The sequence below is a fragment of the Aspergillus fijiensis genome, assembly GCF_003184825.1.
Source record: "Aspergillus fijiensis CBS 313.89 unplaced genomic scaffold BO72scaffold_11, whole genome shotgun sequence".
NCBI lineage: Eukaryota > Fungi > Ascomycota > Eurotiomycetes > Eurotiales > Aspergillaceae > Aspergillus > Aspergillus fijiensis.
Window position 1 is genome coordinate 78,903 of NW_024468987.1, and position 22,323 is coordinate 101,225.

A 22,323-nucleotide genomic window follows, 5' to 3' on the forward strand; every position below is an offset into this window, starting at 1 on the left:
TTATCAGTCACCCCCCCCACTACGGTGACTACGGAGCACCTGGGCTACTTACTCAATTGCACTGCAGCCTCGGGGCCTGGGGGTTGAACCCCCCTCGGATCACCATCCCTAATTCTACCCAGAATTAATCTATTTCCGCTGGGGAAAACAACACAACACCATGAAACAAGGTTTTGGTTAGGTTGTTTTCCGAGAAAGGAGTGTGTTTGGGCTGCAGGCTTAGACTAGTCCGAGACTCCGAGTGGCTACTAAGTGCTGGTGTTAGCGTGGGTTGACTGGGATGGGGGGTTTTACCCGCGGTTTAGACTGTCGAAGTGGGTGATGGCTCATGCAGCTAGATAAGGGACTAGACTACTAGTAATTTGGGGGGTTGTGATGAACTACTCTATTAGTATAGTAGTCTAGTTTGAAGAGGGAGGAAAGCAAGCAAGCAAGCAAGCAGGTTTAGCAATGTAAGTCTTTCTCTCTGTCTGTCTGTCTGTCTGTATATGTAGGGTGAGTAGGTGTAGGTGTAGGTGTAGGTATAGCTAAGGTATAGAACTGATAGTAGCAATGCGCCAAGTGTCCCACTCCCCCCCCCCCCCCCCCCAAAAACGCCGATGTATGCCCGTGATTTCCAACTCCCCACCAAGAAACAAAAAAAACAAGCGCTATGTACACCCCCCCAAAAAAAATTACAAGCTTTCAACGGATATCCCCACCCATCGCGACGGAACCGCATTCTCATCCTCCTCGTCGTAGCATTCGTAGCGCACCACCCGCGCTTGGGCTTGATGCACCCCCTTCCGAGCAGGCAGCCAGATGCGCGCGCGCGTCGGCACATCGTCCCGCAGTTTGCCGTTGCGCCGCATGTTCATCTCCAGCACCACCATCCGCAGGAAGTCGCTGTTCTCCCGCGGTTCCCGGGGCCGGGTCATCGGCGGGAAGTCCGGGTCGGACACGGGGAGGAGGGGCTGTTTGGGGAGGTGGTGATGCTTGGCGCGGTGGCCGCCGCGTCTACCCGCGCGCCGGTAGGTCTGCATCTGCACGGAGACCACCGGGCTAGCGCTCGCGTCCAGGGTCTCCTCGTGCGGATGGTAGTCCTGATAGGCGTACATCTCGGCCGGGGAGAGCGTGATCGGGTTTAAGTACCGGCGGAGCGCGGGCGAGGGCGGCTCGTGCATCGGCGGAGGCCGTCGGTCGTCCGTCATCTCTGGCGTGATCGTGAACATCGACCGCGTCAGGAAGTCGTCCGGTTGCACCGACGGGGTCGCGAAGGTGGAGACCGTCTGCGCCGCCGATTTGATCGCCCGCAGCGAGGCGGTCAGGTTCGATTTGAAGCTCGCCCCGAGGCGGGGGAAGGATCGCGATGGCGTCGGGCTGGTTGCCGCCGGCACCGTGGCGGCCGCCAGGAACGACTCCATGTCGAAGTCGTCCTCGGAGCTGCAGTCCTCCGTCTCGAGGAGGGGGTGGTCGAACGCGCAGTTCTCGCAGGGCGGGGATCGCAGGAATCTACGGTCTAGTGGGCTTCGCTGGCTGGACGGGGTCAGGGGCGTAGGCAGACTGGGCGGCGAGTCCAGATCCCGGTCGAGAGACGGGGTGGATGCGATCGAGATGGAAGACGCTGAGAACGACGGCGCCTCGCTGTCGCAGTCGCTGCCAACCGTAGATCTCTCCGTGTCATCCGGCGGACTCAGCAGGAGATCCAGTGCGGTGTTGCCCGTGCTGTCCATCAGGTTGTCGCCCACCCCGTCCAACAACAGCTTGCTGAAGTCCTGCACATGGTTCCCCCGCGGTAACCGGCGAGAATCCCGTCCGCTGACACCCCGTCGACGCACGGGGATCGCCGTAGCTTCCAAGATCGATGCGATGGAGCTGGGGACCGGCCGATCGGACAGCGTCCCCGACGAGGACTGGGGAGTGAGGGTTCTCGGTTTCCGTGGGGTCCTGGGCCCTTTGTTCGCCGCTTGCGAGTGTACGGAGGTCATGCGAGGACCCCGTTTCGGAGGAATGACGACGGGGCTGGAGGGGATCGCCGAGGAAGTTATGTCGGCGTCGGAGGGCAATTCGAGGCCCTCGATAACAGGAAGGCCTAGCACTCCCGGGGTCTTCTCGCTTCGAGTTCCCTTCAAAGGCGAAGACACCGAGCTAAACAGAAATGCTCTGGGGACCATCATCTTTACAGTTTCGTGGTTATCGGTTTCGTTTCACAAGACAAGGATAGTAGTAGTAGTTTGATAAGGCAGCCTAGGCCAGACGAGGCACTCTGATCGAGCGTCTGAGCGAGATACATGGATAAATAGAAAGAGGGCCAGGGAAGAGAAAAAGAGAAAAGCGTCTGATAGACACCTCTCCCAACGGAAGAGTGGACTCCGCTGAAGAATATATAAGGGTATCCGCTAGCGATGAGAACCACTTTTGCTGTGCTGTGCTGTGTTGGCAGTGGGCAGTGGGCACTGGGTATTGGGGGCAGTCACTGGTGCGTACTCCGTAGAAGAGCCCCAGTTCGAGCGGGAGCCCAAAGCGGAAGAACGGCCGGGTGCGTCTGCAGGCACGCGACTGGCAGGTGTACTAATAAGGAAAAGAGGCAGGTGTGAAGAATGATGAGGATGAGGGATAGTAGTAGAGGGTGAGAAAGAAATAGAAGACAAGGGCAGAGATTGTAATGTATGTAGTCTTAAGTGAGAGTTGAAAAGGTGGGAAGACCGGGGGGGGTGGAATGGAAGAAGAGAAGGGAGCGATGAAGAAAGAAGGCAAAAAGACATACTCCGTAGTAATGATCTCAATGGGAGTGGAGAGAGAGAGAGAGAGAGAGAGAGACTACAGTAAGAGACAGCGACAACGATAAGAAACGGGAGCTGGTAATTCTCAGCCTTAGTCCCGTAACATCGGGTCCCAGCGGAGTTGCACTAACCCCCAATCAGGCAGAAAAAAAAAGGAATCCGTAATTCAAATCGCATAATAAGAAACCCGCTTGCAGAAAAGGAGACTCTTGGCGGTCGGCAGTTTTCTTTCTTTTCTTTCTTTCCTAACACTAACACCAACACTAATAGTGAGGCGCTCACCGCTTTGTCCAGAAAGAGGCTGGTCCGTTTCAGGCGGTAAGGGCGGATGCCGACTGCCGGGACCATACCATACCACTCAAAAGTACTAGTCCTGTATGGCCTGCGTTTCACTGTATGTTCTGGAACCCATCACGTAAGTCTTTTGGGCTGGATCGCGGCCGAAGAATGCCCCGAGTGCCCCCGTCCCCACCCGAAGAATGTTCCATCTTACCGCGGCTTACGTACTTTATGAGCCACACAGTAACTTTCAATTTCCAATTTACCGACCAGAGGGTGACTGACTGACTGTCCGAAAGATAGATAGAGTGTGTGCCCAACCACTACACTACAGTTAACACTAACATTATACTACACTACACTACACTACTGTACGGTGTACACTACACTCCACATGACACTATCTGATGAACACCGATATCACTGAACAGATGCCTTGACAACCGCTGCACTCTGAACTCATCCTGCATCCGTCTCTAAGCGCAGGTTGAACGACTCGTCCCGAAGAAGTCATCGTGCTGACCCCTGACTGCTCGTAAAGCAAGTCATGCTGACGACAACTATCATCTCGATATATGCACTGGTCTGGTGCCTGCAGCTGTCCGACCAGAATTAATCATCCTGGGTTCGGAGCGATGATCAGCGGTCCTGCCCGAGGCTTACACCAACTCAAGTCGCTTAGAGACACGGCATACTCCGTCCCTCCCGAGGAGTCCCCTTTAAACTAACTCACGACTAATAGTCATCGAGTAATAGCAACAGTCAAGAATGCCCGCAAACCCTAGTTTCAAACCACTCCCACCCGCCGATGAACAACAGAATCACGTAACTCGGAGAAGGAGCGGTAAAGCAAAGGGGGAAATTCCCTGTGGGACTATTAATATTATTGTATCCATCCCTCACGGATGATTGCGCCGTCTGGTCCAATCGCCGTCTCACAGTGACTCGATTTTAAGCAACGACTCAATAGAGGCAGAGGGCGGATGCACCTGCCCTAATGAGAAGCATTGATCGATAGGGTGTCCCGGCGAGATATTGAGGACATGTGAGTATTCGATAGTACTATGTAGTATATCCTATATACGGTAGTAGCTAGTAGCTAGTAGCTAGTAGCATAGTGAGGTTCATATTCATATTCATATACAGTACTCCGTAGATACCGTTCCTCGTCTTCATCTGGTTCCCTTCCGCTCAGCATCTACGGGAACAATGGCCAGGAAAACAGTACCACCACGAGACAGATTCCATCCTTGATTCCCCCAGATTGACCATGGTTGAATTGCCTTCAGACCGGTTGATGCGATGGATCAACCAAGAAAAGTTGCAGACTGGCAGTTGGCAGTGTCTCTGTATCAGCCGAAGACCAAATGATGGAATGAATGGCAAGTTAGAGTGGCCGAGAGAGAGAGGATGCATTAGTAAGCTTTCACCCCCTCCTTCCCTTTTCTCCTTCCCTTTGGCTTATCGCCGCCGCCCTGCTTTTGCCAATTGATATTGATCTATCATTTGAATCACCCTCCCGACATCACTGCATCATCCTCCCCCCCCAGTCCCTATCGTCATCCTGGTCCTTGCATCGTCCAATCATCCTCTTTCATTGTTAACCTTCTTATCGTCTTCCTGTTATCCCCCCCGTCCCCAGCTTCTGATTTCTCCATCACCCCAGGTTATCGAACTGAGGAGCTCCTCCTGCTACCCTTACAACGGTCACTCGCCTCCACTTGCGGGTCATCTCAATCTGTCCATCTGATGCAAATCGCCGCGTGGCGCCTCTGGCTCTGATCGGATCCTTCTCACTAACTCGTAAGTGAATTGCTTGGCATGTGATCTCCCCCAATGTCTTTAGATAGCTCAACACCCTTGTGCCTCCCAATACTGCACACCAAGCCCCTGCCTCTGCACCAATGACATCCCTCTAGTTTCATGCACACATCCCAACTAATGTCTTTCCTCCCCCGCAGATTCGTCCGTTCACCACGGCGCTTATGCCGGTTGATGCGCTCGACCTATCATCCCCATTCAACCTGTGTCGAGACCTCCATGAAGGCCTGTCGCTCCAGCAGATCGCCAAGCTCCTCCCACCTTTGAGAAGCATGCCCCGCCCCATCTCGACGTTTTCTCCGAACACTTCTGGGTGGACCTGACAGCCATGGAAAACAGCTCCGCGGAGATGCCGCAAGACATGAGCCCGGCCCCTTCATCTACTGCGACCCAGAGGAGAGGTGGTCAAGGACCCGCGGGGGACAATGCTTCGGCCTCGAAAAGGCGCTGTGTTAGCACCGCCTGTATTGCCTGCCGCAGGAGGAAATCAAAGGTTCGACCCGGGTGACCTCCTCGGTTGTTTCTACAGCTTACCCATTGCCACAGTGTGATGGTAACCTACCCAGTTGTGCCGCCTGCTCTTCCGTATACCACACGGCTTGTATGTATCCCGTCCTCTCCATGACGAGCTTGTCATGCTGATGTGCTCGTCTAGGTGTCTATGACCCGAACTCGGACCATCGCAGGAAAGGGGTGTACAAGAAAGACACCGACACTTTGCGCACGAAGAACGCCACCTTGTTGACGCTGATCCAAGCTTTGCTCAACTACGAAGAGGAGGATGCTTTCGACTTGGTCCGCCAGATTCGGTCGTGCGACAACTTGGAGGATGTTGCGCAATCCATCCTGGGGCAACAGAACAAGCCTTCGCTGGCCTCCGACACCCCTGTCGCTAGCGGGGACGAGGCCGATCAATTCGAGTCGGAGCTGTCGGGCAAGATGAGTGAGCTTATGTTGGACGGCTCTCGAAAACTCATTGGCGGCACTTCCAACCTCATTTACTTGCCACCCGGCTCAGAGCTAAATGAATTCAATCCCAATGCCAACCACCAGGAGCTGGGCCGGGGTGTTGACGCCTCAGTGTCCCACTGGACCAGAGTCACTGATGATGAGAAACTTATAAGCCATCTTATGAAGATGTACTTCACCTGGCATTATCCATTCTTCACGACTTTGTCGAGGGACCTTTTCTATCGAGACTATGTTCGCGGAGTTTCGAGTCAGTATTGCTCTTCTCTGCTGGTCAACACGATGCTAGCGCTTGGCTGCCATTTCAGCTCCTGGGAAGGGGCCCGTGAAGATCCGGGTAATTCGGCGACGGCCGGCGATCATTTCTTCAAAGAAGCCAAGCGGTTGTTCTTCGAGAACGATGAACATGCGAACGCGAAGCTCTGCACCGTCCAAGCATTGGCGCTGATGTCTGTACGCGAGGCTGGATGCGGGCGCGAGAGCAAAGGTTGGGTCTACAGTGGAATGAGTTTTCGTATGGCTTCCGACTTGGGCTTGGACTTCGACTCTACCAGCCTTGGAGTGCGTAATCTCAGCGAAGAAGAGATAGATGCGCGTCGGATCACTTTCTGGGGATGCTTCCTCTTTGATAAGTATGTAGTGTCACCGTCACCTCAAACTCTGATGAGACTAACCTTTTCAGATGCTGGTCCAACTACCTCGGCCGTCAGCCGCAGTGGACTGTTGGGGACATTGGTGTTTCCATGCCGGAAATTTTCCCGAACGAGGACGCTGCATTGTGGTCATCGTATACGGATGCTGGAGTCGCTGAGGACCAGGCTCAGCCTTCGCGGATTCGAGCAATTGCAGTACAGATATCCAAGCTCTGCCAGATCAATGGTGACCTGCTTGTCTTTTTCTACGATCCCAAGCCTAAGGACAAGCTTTCTTCTAAACAAGCGGAGCTCAAGAAACTCAGTGAGATCCACACTAGACTTGAAACCTGGAAGAAAGATTTGCCCAAGGAGCTCGGGCCCCAAGATGGACAGCTTCCTCAGGCGCTTCTTATGCAGTGAGTTAATGATGCTCGTGTTATGGCGGATGACAGGATCACTAATCGCTCTGAAGCATGTTCTACCAGCTCCTTCTCATACACCTCTATCGCCCGTTCCTGAAGTACACCAAGTCCACATCTCCGCTTCCTCAGCATGTCTCGCCTCGAAAGCTCTGCACTCAAGCAGCTTCCGCCATCTCTAAACTTCTGAGGATGTATAAACGCACGTACGGATTCAAGCAGATCTGCAACGTTGCTGTATACATGGCTCACACCGCTCTTACGGTGCATTTATTGAATCTCCCCGAAAAGAATGCCCAGAGAGATGTCGTACATGGTGTTCGGCACTTAGAGGAGATGGGCGAGAGCTGGCTTTGCGCACGCCGTACGCTCAGGATTCTAGAGATCTCGGCCAACAAATGGCATGTCGAATTACCCGCAGAAGCCGTCGCCACTTTTGAAAGTACACATGTTCGATGGGGGTCCTGGGGTTCCTGGGATCAGGCTCTGTCTCCTCCGGCATCAGAAGATTCTCCGCCAACGATATCTATGTCGTACCCTGATTCGAATTCCAGGGGGATTGGCCTCCCCATGCCGCCACGGCACGCTGTCATGGAGGGTCACGGTGGCAACTACATGCACAAAAAATCGGCCACCACGGTCGGATCAATGGGTTCTCAATTGTTACCGGATCTCCCCGTTCCTGTCTCCGCATCAGCCATGCGTGCTGTTCAGCGGTCCTTGAACGCCCAACTTGCTCAAGAGCCCGCCCGGCTCCCTGAGCCGACATACCTCCGGCCCGTCGCTCATGCCTATGCGCAATACCGCAATGTGCCCGTATCCCAGGCTGATATGTGGTACAACGATGAAAATATTCGTGCGTTCAGCTCTGTACAGGATAACTCTCCGGCAACCACGACTTCGCCGGCCAACGAGTATGGTGGTTCGGAAAATTTGGTGGAAGAAAGCCAGGATTGGTGGTCTCGAGAGTCACACCGGTTTAACTTTGGAATGGACAACTGGGTGTCGGATTGGAATCCTAACATGCCAGGCAGGGCATCAGGTGCGAATCCAGGTAGCAGCTATCCACTAAACGTTGGGCAGACGTCGGGGCCAGAGAGCGCTTCGAACCCGCCACCACCCATGAGATTTGCGGTGGGTGCTCCATCTGGCACCAGTAATCCGGATCACTCTCCCGCAATCCCTGACTATAATAACGTGCCTACGTCGGAAGCATACCCCAGGCAGTGAGCCTGGTTTGGCAGTATGATATACATAAAGTTTCGGACCTGATGCAGTGCAGGGCTTTTATGTCCACGGTTGTTACGGTTGTTACGGCTCTTACGGCTCTTACGGTTCTACGAGGCGACGCACTGGCCTTTTCTTACTAACCGCTTCTGTTCCGGTTATAAGTATATAGTCCCATTAGATGATAGAGGTCATTATTTCGACTTAATCAGATACCAAGGTCTCCCCAACTTCTTTATGAATGGGTTGTTTATTGATAGTATGGTGGAAGACACCAAACCACCAACATCCCTCAGCTGTCTCTGAGTAGGCATAGCAACTCACGCTCGTGTCGTGTCTGAGCACAAGCCACGACACCCACACCCAGAGCCAACTATGTAACTTGAACTCACATGTTCCATCCTTTTCAGCCCAACTTTTGCCACCATACCCCTCGACCAGACCAACCAGCCATTCACTCATCTTGTTCCTGTGCGAACGAGTCCCTGAGCATGTATGCACACTCCAGCCCTACATATGCACACCAATCCATTATACCAGCAAAGCAAAAAGGCAAACTAGTAGCGCGGGGGGTAACCCTATACCTTCGAATAGTAGTACACCCTGAGAAGTATCTCTAGTTACGAGGTCGAACAGCTTGAGTTTGACCCAAACAACACCCCCCCCCCCTCGCCTGCCTGTCTACGAGATGACTTTTCAAGGAACAGCAAAAATAACCATTTATGCCTGATACAGGCAGGGGGAAGATTATTTAGCTAGCGTAGTTTCCCTGGACAATATCCATGGTGGTTTTATGGGGTTGGGTTCCATGGTGTAAGGAAGGGGGATTGGGGCCTGGAGGTTGTAAATGCTGGGGACGATGGATGTAGTTTCGAGATGAAAATCTGTGGATGTATGGATGTATGAAGAAAGGAAAGAGAAAAGGAAAAAGAGAGGTACAGATATAGAAGGGTTAGAAAAATGGAAAAGAAATTCCGGAATGAGTAAGGCAACGCAACGCAAGGCAGAGAAAGAAAGGTCATGTCCATGCAAGTTTGTTGTATTGGTTGTAGAAGGAGGAGTAGGTAGGTAGGTAAGTAGGTAGGTAAGTAAGGCGTATATATGGTGCCGAGAAGAGGGTGATGTCAGGTTTGGTTTCGTGGAGGAAAATGTATGTGTGGATGGTTGAATAGGATGGAGCAGAACTTTGGTATCACTTATCACTGGTTGCGGACCGGACGAGGATTAGTTTTCGAGTTGGGTTGGATTGAAATGAAAGACTTTAGAAAATAGGGGTTACGTACCAGGAAATAATCAGCAACAGGCTTCTTCGCGGGCATACCTCTTGTATCCTGCGCGGCGGCCTCGAAGACCCGGTACCGTCGACCGGGGCTTCGGGTCACGGCCGCCGCACCGGCTGCACCGCCGGTGCTTCGACCGTATTCGCCGTTGCTGCGGGCGACCGTGCCCCCGTTGCTGGCGTCCTCGCCGAGTTCTAGGATGGAGGCGACGTTGCCGCAGCGGTAGCAGTAGTTGGGGGCGGACCAGACGGTGACGATGCCGCCGTCGAACATCTCCTTGTACCCTTCCATGACGAGCTGGTGGGCGCGCGCGATCAGCGACAGGTCGTTCTTGTAGTTGAAGTGTTTCACAATGTCGCCCCCGAACAGGAACCCCGCGCCGCGCGGGCTGAGGCCCCAGCCGTCGATCTCGTCCGGGTCCGACCAGAGGAGGTCGCACATCGCGCCCTCGTGCGGCACTTCTTGTTTGCGGTCGATCAGTCGGATCTTATCCACGCTGTCGATGAGTGGGGAGAGACCCCCGTGGACGCAGAGGACGGCCCCCGTGCCGGTGGCGTAGCTGCCGGAGGAGTCCCCGGTGGCGCCGGTGCCTGCCCACCCGGATCGCAGAGGGGGCATCGAGGAGGAGGCGGGGGTCTGGGTGGTGGACGACGTGGCGGATTTGTCTTGAGAGAGGGAGGGGAGGAGGGGCGAGTCGGTACGCGGCTGTTTGGGTCGGTAGCTGCTCATCGTCACCTCGCCGCGCGAGTTCAGCACCTCAGTTTCCAGCTCGCTGTCGTCCAGCGACATTGTCGACGACGTGGTCTCCAGCGCGGGGCCCGTGGGCTCCAAGCCTGAGCTGGCGCCCAGCACCAGCGCCCCCAGCGCCAGGTAGTCGAAGACCTCGCAGCAGTACCGCCAGACGTTGGCGCTGCCGTATTTCCGGATGCACTCGTCGTAGAAGCCGTAGACCGTCGTGATCTGGCGCGACTCGTGGTTGCCGCGAATCAGCGTGATGCGGTCGGGATAGCGGACCTTGAGGCAGAGGAGGAGCAGGAAGGATTCGAGCGAGTAGAACCCGCGGTCGACGAAATCACCCATGAAGAGGTAGTTGGTGTCGGGCACATCGCCGCCCACGCGAAAGAGCTCCATCAGGTCGTGGAACTGTCCATGGATGTCGCCACAGATGGTGACGGGCGCGTCCACGCACACCACATTGCCTTCTTCGATGAGGAGTTCCCGCGCTTTGTAGCAGAGTTCGCGGACTTGAGACTCGGGGATCAGACGGCAAGCGCGTAGTTGCGCGATCGCTCTGCACGAGAAATGGAGGAGTAAGTCAGTGCTTTACTTTCTCTGTGTATTTGTTTTTTTTTTCTTTCCTTTTTCTTTCTGCGCAAAGTGGGATATGCACGGTCGGGGATTTTATCGGAGAGAAAACGAGAGGATAGAATGTATGCAATACCTGTCTAAGTCACTCATGGTGTGCCAGTGTTCAAAGGATGAGGCTCACTGGGGTCGGAGGAAGGAAGCTGGAGGGGGAGGGGTGGGTCCGAAGAATGGAGGACCGGTTTCACTCTGGTTCAAAGCCGCAAAAGCCCAGTGATAGAAGAAAAACAACAGCTAAGTGTAGAGAAAATGCACGCTCATCTTTCCGCCTAAGAGTCGCTGGAGATGAATAGTAAGACGAGGGGAAGAAGGTGGGAGGGAGAAAGGGCGTGGAGGGGTTGGGGAGATGGAAGGCGGATGATGGTGATGGTGATGGTGATGATGAGGTCTGCTCAGCTGCTCGGAACTCCTGCTGATTGTAGCTTCACTGGTTGTTTGCCAATCACGGGGTTTGCAGATAAGATTAGATCTGATCGTCCAGCTCCGGGCGAATTCTTCCATTTCCGAAGTTTCCCTTCCCGAATCAAGAAACCTTACGATGATTCAAGCTTCCCCATAAACCCCCCCCCCGCCCTCTTCCCCAGTCCTGCTGAGTTACCCGTGCGGTCTCGCGCTTGACTTGCTTTTTCGAGGGGCAATGCCGCTCTTTAGACCCATTCTAATATCCTTCCATTGAGTCAATTTCTTTCCAATTGCTGTCAAGTATGTGTTCCACGTCTCTGCCTGGGGTGCTCTACTTCAATCTCACCCGCTAACGCAATGCCCCCCCCCCTTCCCCCCGCCCACAGTCAAAGTCACAATCACAGTCACTGAAGGCCTACCCACTCATTGCTTGAACACCTGCCAATTGCATAATACAGCACTCGACAATGCCGCCGCATCTGCATCCTCGCTCGCGGTCGACGAGCTCTCTCTTCGCGGCCACCCTCCTCGCATCCCTCTTCGTCGTTGGCCTTCCGCATGTCTTCCCCTGTCCTGCCCCCCGCCGCACCCTCGCCGACTCCGAGATGACCGTCAATGCCGACGGACAACAGGTTCCGCGTGTCCGACGAAGGAAACGCAAGGATGCGGACCCCTTCGGCCTCGAGGATAGAGCCCTTCCTCAATCACCCATGGCTAGCGACGAAGACGTTTCCACGTTCCTCCAATTAGAAGCAGAGGCTGCTGAGCTGTCGCAAGCGGGCCATCAATGCCCCGTGCCGAAACCGAAGGGAATTTTGGGTGACTTATTGGGATTTACGAACCGCGGGGAGACACCATCACAACCCCCTTCGACGAGAGAAGCTCGGTGACTGCAACGTTTATTACAAGGAAATCTATGAAGCATCTTGAGAGGGAGGGAAACGTGGCTTGTACTGTGGAATTGGCCAACTGAAGCGATATTGTTGGCTTCGCTGGGGGGAAGGCTTCGGATTGGGGGTTTGATGCCTCTCCGAATCAGCCGCTCTAACGGCAATTATATACCCATCTTTGTATCGATAGTGTACTTACAGCCATGACTTGTGTAACTACATAGGATCACTTTTGACATTCAATATGAACATGAACAATTTACACTCAATTGGACGTTGCTTGCTCTTCATTTTAACGAGCCTGTAGGTTGGAAAGCAGGCGGGCGCGGCCGGGTTCTGTGTGGAAAGAACCACTAAGCCCAAACAGGACAGGTATCATTGGCTCAGGCTGCGCTCCGCTCCCGCTCCGGCTGCACGCCGGCCTGCTAAGGCCACATGCGTCGCAAGCTCACCACAAGCATTGACATCCATGATTGCAAACCTGCGACAAGATCCAGAATGGAGTGGATGCGCTTCTTCAAGGATCTGTGTCTGAATTCCAGACACACAGTATGGCTCGCACCACTTCTGGTATTAGGCGACGCCTTCCTGTGCACCCTCATCATATGGAAGATCCCTTGTATGTCTCTGCTAAAGTACTTGCTTGCATGGACCTCCCGAAGCTAACCTTCTCTCGCGCTGTCCACGCCAGATACTGAGATCGATTGGTCTACGTACATGCAGCAGATAGCCCTCTATCTTGCCGGCGAGCGCGACTACACCCGGATCAAAGGCTCCACGGGCCCGCTCGTCTACCCCGCCGCCCATGTCTACAGTTACAGCTTCCTCTACCACCTCACGGACGAAGGTCGGGACATTTTCTCCGGCCAGGTCCTGTTCGCGGCGCTGTACCTGGTGACCCTCGTCGTCGTGCTGGCTTGCTACAGGCAGTCCGGTGCGCCGCCGTATCTGTTGCCGCTCCTCGTCCTCTCCAAGCGGCTGCACAGCATCTTCGTCCTCCGGCTCTTCAATGATGGGCTGGCGGCCTTGGCCATGTGGCTCGCTGTCTGGTTGTTCCAGAATCGGAAGTGGACGGCGGCCGTTACCGTCTGGTCGGTCGGGGTGGGCATCAAGATGACCTTGTTACTTCTGGCCCCGGCCGTTGCAGTGATTACGGTCCTGAGTCTGTCCCTCGGGCCTAGCGTCAGGCTCGGTGTGGTGGCATTGCTTATCCAGGTATGTATCCTACTGGCAATCCGAGTTCGGTTTCCGTTCTGCGGGTGCAATGTTAGAAGAGACAGAAGAGGCGCAATGCTAAAAGAGAATAAAGGTTTTATTGGCGATTCCGTTCCTACGAGAAAACCCAGCAGGATATCTTGCGCGAGCTTTCGAGCTGACCAGGCAGTTTATGTTTAAATGGACGGTCAATTGGCGATTTGTGGGTGAAGAACTGTTCCTATCCAGAAGGTTCTCCTTGACATTGCTTGCTATCCATTTTGTCTTGCTGGTGCTATTTGTTGCCTTTGGCTGGCTCAAACCGGTCAGTTCTCGCCTGCCGGAGTTCATCCAGACCCTGCTCACGGGTCGACACCGCCCCGTCCCACTGTCCAAATCGTATATCATGACCGCGTTGCTGTCATCGCTTGCGATTGGTCTATTGTGTGCAAGGTCGCTCCATTACCAGTTCTTCGCCTATCTCTCCTGGGCAACGCCGTTCCTTCTCTGGCAATCGGGCCTCCACCCCGTTCTGCTGTACGCCGTTTGGGCAGCTCAGGAATGGTCGTGGAACACATACCCAAGCACCAACACGAGTTCCATCGTTGTCGTCCTCTCCCTTGCGATTCAAGTCTTTGGTGTTCTCGCGAATAGCACCAACGCCTTCGCCGCTACGCATGCGAAGCAAGGCAGAAAGGAGCATCTCCAATAAACAACTGGATCCGAACAGTTGTGAGAGCCCGGTTATAGTGCGCAGGTGCCAGGGTATGTCGTAAAGTCTCCGGAGAAGCCGGTTCAGATCAACGCCCGTCCGCCAGATTGCGACGAGAGCGATAGCGCAGCAAAGGTCTCCAAGCTTGGAGTCTATTCCCAATGGGAAGAACATCATCACGCATCAGACTCGTCGTCCGAAGGCGGCAGTTTACCAACATTAGACTCCTCCTCGGATTCCTCGTCGTCCGAAGCAGCAACAACTTGCTTGGTGAATTCCTTGGGCCTGCCACAGCATTAATAGTAATTCAAAGCACTCTCCATGAGGGTAAACCAACCAGAATGGAGCCTTGCGCCATGCCTTCTCGTCCCGGACGATGTTGATAATCTCGCCCTTCAGCTTGTTGTCGCGGCCCTCAAGAGCATTGGTGTCGATCACCACGTAAGATCCACGCTTGATCCAGATGGTCGAACGGAACCGCGAAGGCAATTCGACAAGGGCCGACTCCTTGGATGGCGTCTCAACCAGGTAGACGTTGTTTCCGGTAGCTTTGATGACCCGCGTAATCAAGTGTCCCTGGGCAAGCTCATCCGGCGGGACCATCGTCTCTTCCGCCGTGGCGAGTACCTTGCGCCGAGGAGGGCCCATATTGATCAATTGGTACTGTAACCGCGAGGGGTAATCGGGCTGATATTTTGGATAAAGAATAGAATGCGGATGACTCTGAATGGTCAGACAGGTGACAATGAGTATCCGTGATGGAGAATCAAAGTGGATGACGGAAGCTCTGATGGGACCTGAGGCAAAGATTTTTTTTTTCTCCGAGTTGAGGAAATTCCCCAGTGCGGAGGGGGAAGTGGGCCTTGCCCGATTCGGTGATTGACTGTTTCCCCCGGAATGCACAATGCAGCCTGCCTGCCAGCTGCCTGAGTGCCACTGAACTGCCTTCCCGCTTTCAAGTCCAACAGTTGGCGCCGCTTTTTGCTCACTGAGCGGCCCGGAGCGTGGGGGGAAGCACAGAAGTGCGTATTCTGAGCAATCTCTGAGCGATCCAGCTATACTGTGCACGACTAAATCCTGGATTGTACTTTAGCATACTTAAGTTGACATGCTGAAGTTAAAGTCATACAGTATCGATTTCCTCAGATTATCTCCCGAACTACCGTAATTACATGCCCTCTGCCAGAGAAATACAGTATGTAATTGTTGTGGGTATCTTACTCTCTCACTTTAGCACTATATACAAAGTAGCTCAGGTACAGTACAATATCTGTAGACTGAGATGATTGCAGGGGCAGTCAGTAACGATAGGGATTAAGTGCAGTACAGGACAGCAATGCTCAATGACATGCATAAGCACGGTGTGAACCACCACGCAACCACCTAACTCAGAAAGAGCTGCGTCGGACATTACTAGCAGCAGTGCCGAGCTCATGGCGAGCCTGAAGGCTTGACTTGCAGCTACCGAAGGGTCGGGCCTGGGCCGAGACGATGTCAAACCAGCGCCGTAACCGAGCAATTTCTGCCTCCTCCGCAGACATCTCGACCTCCTCTCCCTGAACCTTGAGATCGTCCTTGCACTGTTGCACCTGTTCATCGATCTCGTCCAGGCACTGTTGTGCCTGCTCTTGGATCTCCTTCACACACTCGTTGGCTGTCATGCGGACCTCGATATTACACTCCTCGACCTGCTCGCGGAACTCGGTCTCGTGCATTTTACAGGCGTCGAAGACCTGGTCCACCCCCTTGCTCACCATGTTCTCGAAGACCGTCTGGATGTTGTCCGATTGGAAGTGGGCCGCAATCGCCCGGTCGATGTATGCTTGGACATTCGGATCGATCCGCTCTTTCTCGGGTTTGGATGACAGGTTCCAGCTCTCTACGGGTGCAGGGGTAGGCCGCTGGCAGCGGCATCCCAGGCGAGTCAATAGGTGGCGGATGAGATTGTTGGAAGCCCCCTGGAGCAGATTCTCAATACGTGCAAGGGTATCGTGTTCTATGCGGTCAAGGGATGAAGCACGCGTAAAGTGGGTGGGCTGGATTGAGGCCGATACTGGGGATGGAATGCTCGGTGTATTGGGTTCGGTGGAATAACACGAGGGTTCTGGAGATGTAAGAACATGTCTTGTTCGTCTGTCATCCTCGGGTGGTATTGAGGAGTGGTCTATATGGAATTAATAAACTACTGAGGGAAAGTGGAATGTACACGAGACAGCGATATAATAGAATACCTCGGCGCCGTTTTCCACCCACGTGCACTCCTTTTAAGTGGCTTTTGTATGAGGGTAGGTCCTCTCCCTTCTTCGTCTGTTCGGGCTCGGATTCCTCAGAGTATGGGGGAGGATCAAGCATCTTCCCAAAGACATGGCCATCTCGCTCGATTCTGCCTTTGCGCGCATGGTTGAAAACCTTCGGCCGGAGTCCTTCTTTTAGTGTGAAGAAGAAAGTCTTGAGCCGATCGAGTTCACCGTTGTTGAATTGTCGCTGGGTAAAGTGTATATAGAGTGAACTAGATTTGCAGATCATTTCAAACGCGGCGAGATTGTGGTCTTCTTGATCCGGGGGCTGGATGAGAGGCGGTCCGGCAACAGTACCCATTTCATGCAGCTGAAGTGTCAGTGTTACGACCGTCGAGATACAATGCGTCTGGGCTGGGAGTTCCGCCAAAAAGGATTCTGGGAAAAGTGTTTCGGTGGTGGGCTGTACCACTTTGTACCTTTCGACTGCGCTTGGTGGGATATTCAACGAGAATTGCTCTAGTTTGCCTTTCGGGTTAGCCAGTAAGTTTGTTTTGAAATTGAGTGATATGGTGCCTTGATTAGCTTCTCCATCGTAGTCAATGTAAAGCTTGGCTAAGCAAGGATTATCTCCCTGAGGCAAAGAAACAAGGACTTGCTTCTTCAAGGCCCAGGAGGGCTTTGGGAATGCTGTAGTCATTTCGGTGTGGTAAGATCAGCTAGATATAGGAAAACCCCCTCGATGATGAATCGAGTAGCCCTCCCACCCGGGCTTTTGAGTAACGATAAGCAGCCCTGACTTGGATCATATAAAGAATCAATGATGAGGAGACAAGATAGTAAAGTGGTGAAAGCTCTTGCGGCCTGGTCACGAGTACGTGCCCAATCCAAAGTCAACAAGTGAAATTGAAAAGTCCTATGAAAACACAGGAATGGCAGGACGGCGGCGAGGACAGCAAGAGCAGACACTTCCTTTACGTGAGAATGAAATTCGCGATCAGAGACCGAAGCCGGGAACGTAACGGCCAGCGAAAGAGGGGAGAGAGAGAAGAAAGGAGAGGAGAGAGGAGAGAAGAGGAGTAGGTCCGGGCCGGGGGGGGGCTGGAGATCGGCGACGTTCCTGGAAGCTACGGTGGGCTACTCGACCTTCCTATTTGGGTAAGACGGGCCCGCCCCACCGCCTCCGCACCGCCAAACTGCATAACATTTGGCCGGTGACTCTTAAAAACCAACGAGGTGTCTTTAGTGGGTTCCATATACCAAAATACCAAGTTGCGTATAAGTTTACTATGGAAAATGGGGTTATTGCAAATTGGCACAAATAGCCTGCCGTAGAAGCGGATTTACATTCCTCCCTGCGTCGAGACAAATTCTCGGCCCACCGTATTTGGCTGTTCATTCACTTTGGCAGAGCCTGGAGATTTGTAAGTTAATGGTGTTGACGTTACAGCATCCACTAACATGGAACTACTCAGTAGCTTTGTCAAAAGCAAAAGGTGTTTTCCTTCAAAAGTAAAGAGTCCTCTGGATCGTGGGTATCCGTCAAGGTCCCACACATATTCTCTGGTTCCATTGCCCAGTGGTTTGTATCAGTACCACAGATCTCGATGAGCGTTGCGCACGGTTTAGAGAGCCTGTTCTAGTCGCGTGAATTACCGCAATGAGCGAGCCAGAGCAATCCAGGAGCGTGCTCCATGAGCGGCCAGTCAACTACCCTCTCTATCACTGCATGAACGTGCTGTCAATTCGAATACGTGGGTGTGTGCATTCCCTGTGCACTTTATTCGTATCGATAATATTTCATATGGTTACATCTGCCCGCTGCTGAAGCTTTCACATGCAAAGCCGACTGCTATCTACTCCGTGCTCAACCCACTCTCAGTCATCGCAACATGCAGACTATCCGGCCAGTCATCGAGTATTATTACGAGTCAGGTCCAGATTTCCATGCAGAGCAGCCAAGAAGAGCCTTGGTGCCAGCAGAGGCCAATCCACAAAGTCGAGCCAAGACCAGCGTGATCTTGCTGAATGTGCTGATCTGACCGACTCCGCATTGCTTCTGGCCCACGCCTTCTGGCCCGCGCCTTCTGGGGATCACTGAACGTGCGAAGGGAACATGTCATGTCCACGTACTTCTGTGAGCCTGATTGGTTCTCGGGATTTGAATTCCTATACGACTTCAGCCGATGGACTACGATTTATCAGCTGGCGGGGCCCCAGAAGAATTAGTCAGTCCATCGCCATTGCTACAAAAGACCACTGGGCGGACTGCCAAAGGCGACGATCTATCAAAACGTGTTTGTGATCCAGCCAAAGTATAGAGCTCCGTCCTAGCGTGCCCTTACTCTTCCGAACCCTGCAGCATGTCAGCCTCGGCATTTGGCGCCCTGGTAGAGTTTCAGAGCCCAGCTTCTATCGCCAGTCCGGCTGCCGTTGTGCGTAGAGATAAGCAAGGCATCGCACACACCCCATCCGATCATGAGTTGGTTGAGCTACAGCAAGGGCGTCCACAGCCTGTCAATGGTGTATCATCGAATACTGCCACCGATGTGCAGACTTCTATCACCCCAGGTGAACTCGAAAGTCACTCAGCCTCCCCTGGAGAGAATGAGGCTTCCGGTCCGGCACCGACTTTCAGCAACCCGTCCAAGACCAAATGGCGCTTCTTGAGTACCTGTTTGATAAATTTCGCGCAGGGATTGAACGACAGCGCCCCTGGTGCTTTGATCCCTTACATGGAGAAAGACTACAATATCGGTTATGCGGTCGTATCTCTGATCTTCGTTACCAATGCCTTGGGCTTCATACTCGCAGCCTTGATCACACATCCACTAGAAATGAAGCTTGGTCGCGCCAAGTGTTATGCTCTGTCCATGAGCCTGTTAGTGGCCGGATTCGTGATCATCATCTGCAAACCTCCATTTCCCGCGGTCGTTGCAAGTTTCTTTCTTCTTGGTTTGGGGATGGCCGTCTGCCTGGCTCTAAACAATGTTTACTGCGCGAACCTCGCCAACAGTACCGCGGCTTTGGGTGGTCTTCATGGGTCCTATGGAGTCGGGGGCGTCGTGGGACCGCTTGTGGCAACTGCTATGGCATCACACGGAGTTCGCTGGTCCCTTTTCTACTGTATCAACCTCGCGCTGTCGTTGTTCAACCTGACCTTTGCGGTATGGTCGTTCGCGAATTACGAGAAAGAGCTTCCAGCACAGCTTCTGGGCGCGTTACAGCAGACCGCATCCCGGCAAGCAAACGGCGGCGAGTCAAGAAGTCGAAGCCGTCTTCTCAAGCAAGTGGTCAAGGACAAGACCACCCTGCTCGGGGCTCTGTTCATATTTGCCTATCAGGGCGCCGAGGTCTCAATCTCTGGATGGGTGGTGTCGTTCCTCATCAGCTATCGCCATGGAGACCCGTCCCACGTCGGTTATGTTAGTGCCGGCTTCTGGGCTGGGATTACGCTCGGTCGCTTCTTCTTATCGCATCCTGCCCACTTTATCGGAGAAAAGCTTTCTGTCATTCTCCTTGTGATCGGATCCATCGCATTTCAGCTTATGACCTGGCTCATTCCCAACATCATCGGGGATGCCGTCGCTGTCGCGATCGTGGGTCTCCTCCTAGGCCCCGTTTACCCTTGCGCCACTGCGGTATTCAGCAAGCTGCTGCCCCGGTCGATGCAGACGTCGAGCCTGAGTTTCATTAGTGCGTTGGGAAGCAGCGGGGGTGCCGCCTCGCCCTTCTTTACGGGGTTGTTGGCGCAAAATGTGGGCACTTACGTGCTGCATCCGATCTGCGTTGGATTGTATGGAGTGATGCTTGTGGCCTGGGCATCTCTGCCGCGTATCGCAAAGAGGTCGGAGTGATTCCTCTTTCCAGGTTGTTATCCACCCCTATGCTTTACAAGGGCGTGTTGTGCTGCGACTTGAACTCTCGTAGTGGTGTTCTTGTTCGGTTTGTCAAGGCATTGGGCGGATGCATATTTTGCTTGGAGATGAACTCACATCGGGTCAAGGTGGAACGCGGGGTGGCAGATGACCTTTGCAATACAGTTGTGGAGTATCAGCAGAGCTGACGCAAGCAAGGGGAGCGACCTCTCCCGCCCGCAAGATCATTCGTGTAGCGTCATGAACCCGATTTACCCCTTCCTACTGTATCGCTGCTGGATTTCGGTGGGATTAGCCTTCTCCGTAGGAAGTGATGTCAACAACATATGCATGCTAAAGTATCCACAGGGGTGGCTAGGACGTGGTGTGTGTGTTGTGTTTTATTTCTTTGGGTAATGCGGATAGATGGAATGAAAAGAAGAGTCGCAAGAGTCATTGTATGGGTAGGAAGGTGGGTGATCTTGTATAGATATGGGGGAATGTCACGTCAGAAGAAGGCAGGCAGGCGTGAGTGATTGATGCCTCAGAATGCAAGGCAACAACATTGATCATGATTCATGATTCCCTCAGGCGGTCAGAAACCAAACGAAATTCCTCTGCCCATACCTTGATTGCACGACTTGGTATTCAAATGACCCTTTCAGTCCTGATCATACATGGGATCTTGAAACTTGAATGAAGATGTGACATGCTGCCTATCAGTACTACGAAATTGGTAGTTGTAGCTAAGGTATACGGTTTACACAGTCAGTAACTCGTTGGGTCGGAAAAAGCAGGAGAGCGAGAGACACGAGGAGCAAGTGAGTTAATCATCAGCACGGGGAGGCCGTCTTTCTCTGGACTCTCTGGACTCTCTGGACTACTCCGTACTAGTCCGTCCATTCTTGTCTCACTCAACCCGTGGTCCGTTTCCCGATTGACTGCATGGATTGATTGATGATTGATGGATTGGTTGACGGCCTTGACTGACTGACGACGGTTTTGCCAGACTCCCTACTCAATCAATGAGCTGACCTGGACTGGACTGGACTGGACTGGCTTGCTTCCATGAATTGACTGACATTCCATCTCATCCACCATCATTCATGCTACTCGAGTACATCTGCTACGACTAACTTCTCCGTATGATATCTATCTCATCTTGTGCTTGTTTGTGTCTTCTACCTTCCCTGGTTTTTCTTAATTAAGTCCTTTGCATTTCTGTGCTCTTTTTCATCCCTCCCCTCCTTCTTCTCTTCCTTCCCCCCTGCAAATTGCAACTGTCAACAAAAGTAAGAGCCCCGCGATCGCCAACTCTTGTTATTGTTGTCGATTTTCTTTCCCTTCCTTCTTTCTGTCTTCCATCCCTCGTCCCTCCGTCTTCTCCCTCCCTCCCTCCCCCCACTTTCCTCCTTCCTTCCCTTTCCCCTCTCCGCCTCCCTCCTTCACTCCCGTCATCTCTTTCCCTTCCCTTCTCTCTCACTATCACTTTTTGAATTCCCCATCTCCCTCCCCCCCCTCTCCTTCCTCCTCCTCCTGCTCCCCGCCCCTCCCCCTCTCCCCTCCCCCTCCTCATCTCTCCTGGCTGCCTTCTAATCGCAGCAGGACCCGTTCATAACCATCCTTCTCACGGGTTTCTTGTCGACCTCCCAATAGTTCTCCCCGGCTAATTCTACCTTCACCATGGACGGGGACGAGCTCATCGCCTCGGTCTACCGCAAGATCGAGCGGGAGAAGGCCCTCATCGCCGCCGCTTCGAACATGCGACAGTCGACCGACAATCCTCTCGTGCAGCAAAGGGTCGACGCCAACATTCGCGATGGGCAGAAGAATATTGCTTACCTCGAGGAGAAGATGCGGGAATTGCAGTTGCGCCAAGAACGAGGCCAGGCATCCCCGACCGATCGACGCATCCCCTCGGGTGACGGTGCACCTGTGCCACCGCAGAAGGATTACGGCAATGAGTATGGCGAAGGGGCCGGTCAATATCCGCAGGGAGGATCAGGGTCCATGCCGTCAGGTGCCCCATACGCAGACCCTCGCCCTTTCGCTCCCGTGCCCAAGGCTCGCCCCAATTACACAAAGCTCGGTAGGCATTTCACATTCCCGGTCGCCGGGATGGAAGCGATCGAGACCTACATCCCGGGTGCGACTTGAAGCAAGGCTGACTTGATCATCTGCAGACTTAATCAAATATGACACTCAGTACCTGGGTCCCAAGATCCAGCTCATGCTGTCCCAGCTGGAGTTCAAGCTGAGTGTAGAGAAGCAATA

The 22,323-nt window shown here is 53.5% G+C and overlaps 9 protein-coding genes across 9 annotated transcripts; 4 read left to right on the forward strand and 5 right to left on the reverse strand.

The window, feature by feature from the left end:
• Positions 1–594: 594 nt before the first annotated feature.
• BO72DRAFT_445658 (uncharacterized protein) lies at positions 595–2,607 on the reverse strand. Its single transcript, XM_040944110.1, has one exon. The coding sequence runs from the start codon at positions 2,154–2,156 to the stop codon at positions 675–677; it is 1,482 nt and encodes a 493-aa protein (XP_040803846.1). The 5' UTR covers positions 2,157–2,607; the 3' UTR covers positions 595–674.
• BO72DRAFT_22457 (uncharacterized protein) lies at positions 2,268–2,964 on the reverse strand. Its single transcript, XM_040939801.1, has one exon. The coding sequence runs from the start codon at positions 2,742–2,744 to the stop codon at positions 2,379–2,381; it is 366 nt and encodes a 121-aa protein (XP_040803847.1). The 5' UTR covers positions 2,745–2,964; the 3' UTR covers positions 2,268–2,378.
• Positions 2,965–5,190: 2,226 nt separating this feature from the next.
• Positions 5,191–8,115, forward strand: BO72DRAFT_372514 (putative C6 transcription factor (NirA); the record flags this gene model as incomplete). The annotated part of the gene is made up of 5 exons (XM_040941046.1): positions 5,191–5,355; positions 5,409–5,463; positions 5,518–6,463; positions 6,514–6,882; positions 6,939–8,115. The coding sequence occupies 5 exons, from the start codon at positions 5,191–5,193 to the stop codon at positions 8,113–8,115; spliced, it is 2,712 nt and encodes a 903-aa protein (XP_040803848.1).
• A 1,110-nt stretch (positions 8,116–9,225) lies between these two features.
• BO72DRAFT_22517 (serine/threonine-protein phosphatase) lies at positions 9,226–10,946 on the reverse strand. The gene is made up of 3 exons (XM_040939808.1): positions 10,834–10,946; positions 9,396–10,683; positions 9,226–9,314 (listed from the first exon to the last, which is right to left on the reverse strand). Exons 1-3 carry the CDS (start codon positions 10,848–10,850, stop codon positions 9,312–9,314), a joined length of 1,308 nt encoding a protein of 435 aa, XP_040803849.1. The 5' UTR covers positions 10,851–10,946; the 3' UTR covers positions 9,226–9,311.
• A 377-nt stretch (positions 10,947–11,323) lies between these two features.
• On the forward strand, positions 11,324–12,175 carry BO72DRAFT_445663 (uncharacterized protein). Its single transcript, XM_040944111.1, has 2 exons — positions 11,324–11,459; positions 11,546–12,175. The coding sequence occupies exon 2, from the start codon at positions 11,627–11,629 to the stop codon at positions 12,047–12,049; it is 423 nt and encodes a 140-aa protein (XP_040803850.1). The 5' UTR covers positions 11,324–11,459; positions 11,546–11,626; the 3' UTR covers positions 12,050–12,175.
• A 372-nt stretch (positions 12,176–12,547) lies between these two features.
• On the forward strand, positions 12,548–13,955 carry alg3 (dolichyl-P-Man:Man(5)GlcNAc(2)-PP-dolichol alpha-1,3-mannosyltransferase; the record flags this gene model as incomplete). Its single annotated transcript, XM_040948403.1, has 3 exons — positions 12,548–12,668; positions 12,741–13,264; positions 13,359–13,955. 3 exons carry the CDS (start codon positions 12,548–12,550, stop codon positions 13,953–13,955), a joined length of 1,242 nt encoding a protein of 413 aa, XP_040803851.1.
• A 176-nt stretch (positions 13,956–14,131) lies between these two features.
• On the reverse strand, positions 14,132–14,603 carry BO72DRAFT_372320 (putative eukaryotic translation initiation factor eIF1a-like protein; the record flags this gene model as incomplete). Its single annotated transcript, XM_040941040.1, has 2 exons — positions 14,132–14,240; positions 14,293–14,603. 2 exons carry the CDS (start codon positions 14,601–14,603, stop codon positions 14,132–14,134), a joined length of 420 nt encoding a protein of 139 aa, XP_040803852.1.
• A 569-nt stretch (positions 14,604–15,172) lies between these two features.
• BO72DRAFT_445667 (uncharacterized protein) lies at positions 15,173–16,901 on the reverse strand. Its single transcript, XM_040944112.1, has 3 exons — positions 16,852–16,901; positions 16,187–16,711; positions 15,173–16,119 (listed from the first exon to the last, which is right to left on the reverse strand). The coding sequence occupies exons 2-3, from the start codon at positions 16,551–16,553 to the stop codon at positions 15,344–15,346; spliced, it is 1,143 nt and encodes a 380-aa protein (XP_040803853.1). The 5' UTR covers positions 16,554–16,711; positions 16,852–16,901; the 3' UTR covers positions 15,173–15,343.
• Positions 16,902–18,306: 1,405 nt separating this feature from the next.
• Positions 18,307–20,207, forward strand: BO72DRAFT_445669 (putative MFS efflux transporter). The gene has a single exon (XM_040944113.1). It carries the CDS (start codon positions 18,556–18,558, stop codon positions 20,047–20,049), a length of 1,494 nt encoding a protein of 497 aa, XP_040803854.1. The 5' UTR covers positions 18,307–18,555; the 3' UTR covers positions 20,050–20,207.
• The last annotated feature ends 2,116 nt before the right edge of the window (positions 20,208–22,323 follow it).

Coding starts and splice junctions, on each gene's coding strand:
- BO72DRAFT_445663 (XM_040944111.1), top strand. CDS start 11,627: ATGCCGCCGCATCTGCATCCTCGCTCGCGGTCGACGAGCTCTCTCTTC.
- BO72DRAFT_445669 (XM_040944113.1), top strand. CDS start 18,556: ATGTCAGCCTCGGCATTTGGCGCCCTGGTAGAGTTTCAGAGCCCAGCT.
- BO72DRAFT_445658 (XM_040944110.1), bottom strand. CDS start 2,156: ATGATGGTCCCCAGAGCATTTCTGTTTAGCTCGGTGTCTTCGCCTTTG.
- BO72DRAFT_445667 (XM_040944112.1), bottom strand. CDS start 16,553: ATGGGTACTGTTGCCGGACCGCCTCTCATCCAGCCCCCGGATCAAGAA. Junction 16,120..16,186: donor GGGTGGAAAACGGCGCCGAG/GTATTCTATTAT, acceptor AATTCCATATAG/ACCACTCCTCAATACCACCC.
- BO72DRAFT_22457 (XM_040939801.1), bottom strand. CDS start 2,744: ATGTCTTTTTGCCTTCTTTCTTCATCGCTCCCTTCTCTTCTTCCATTC.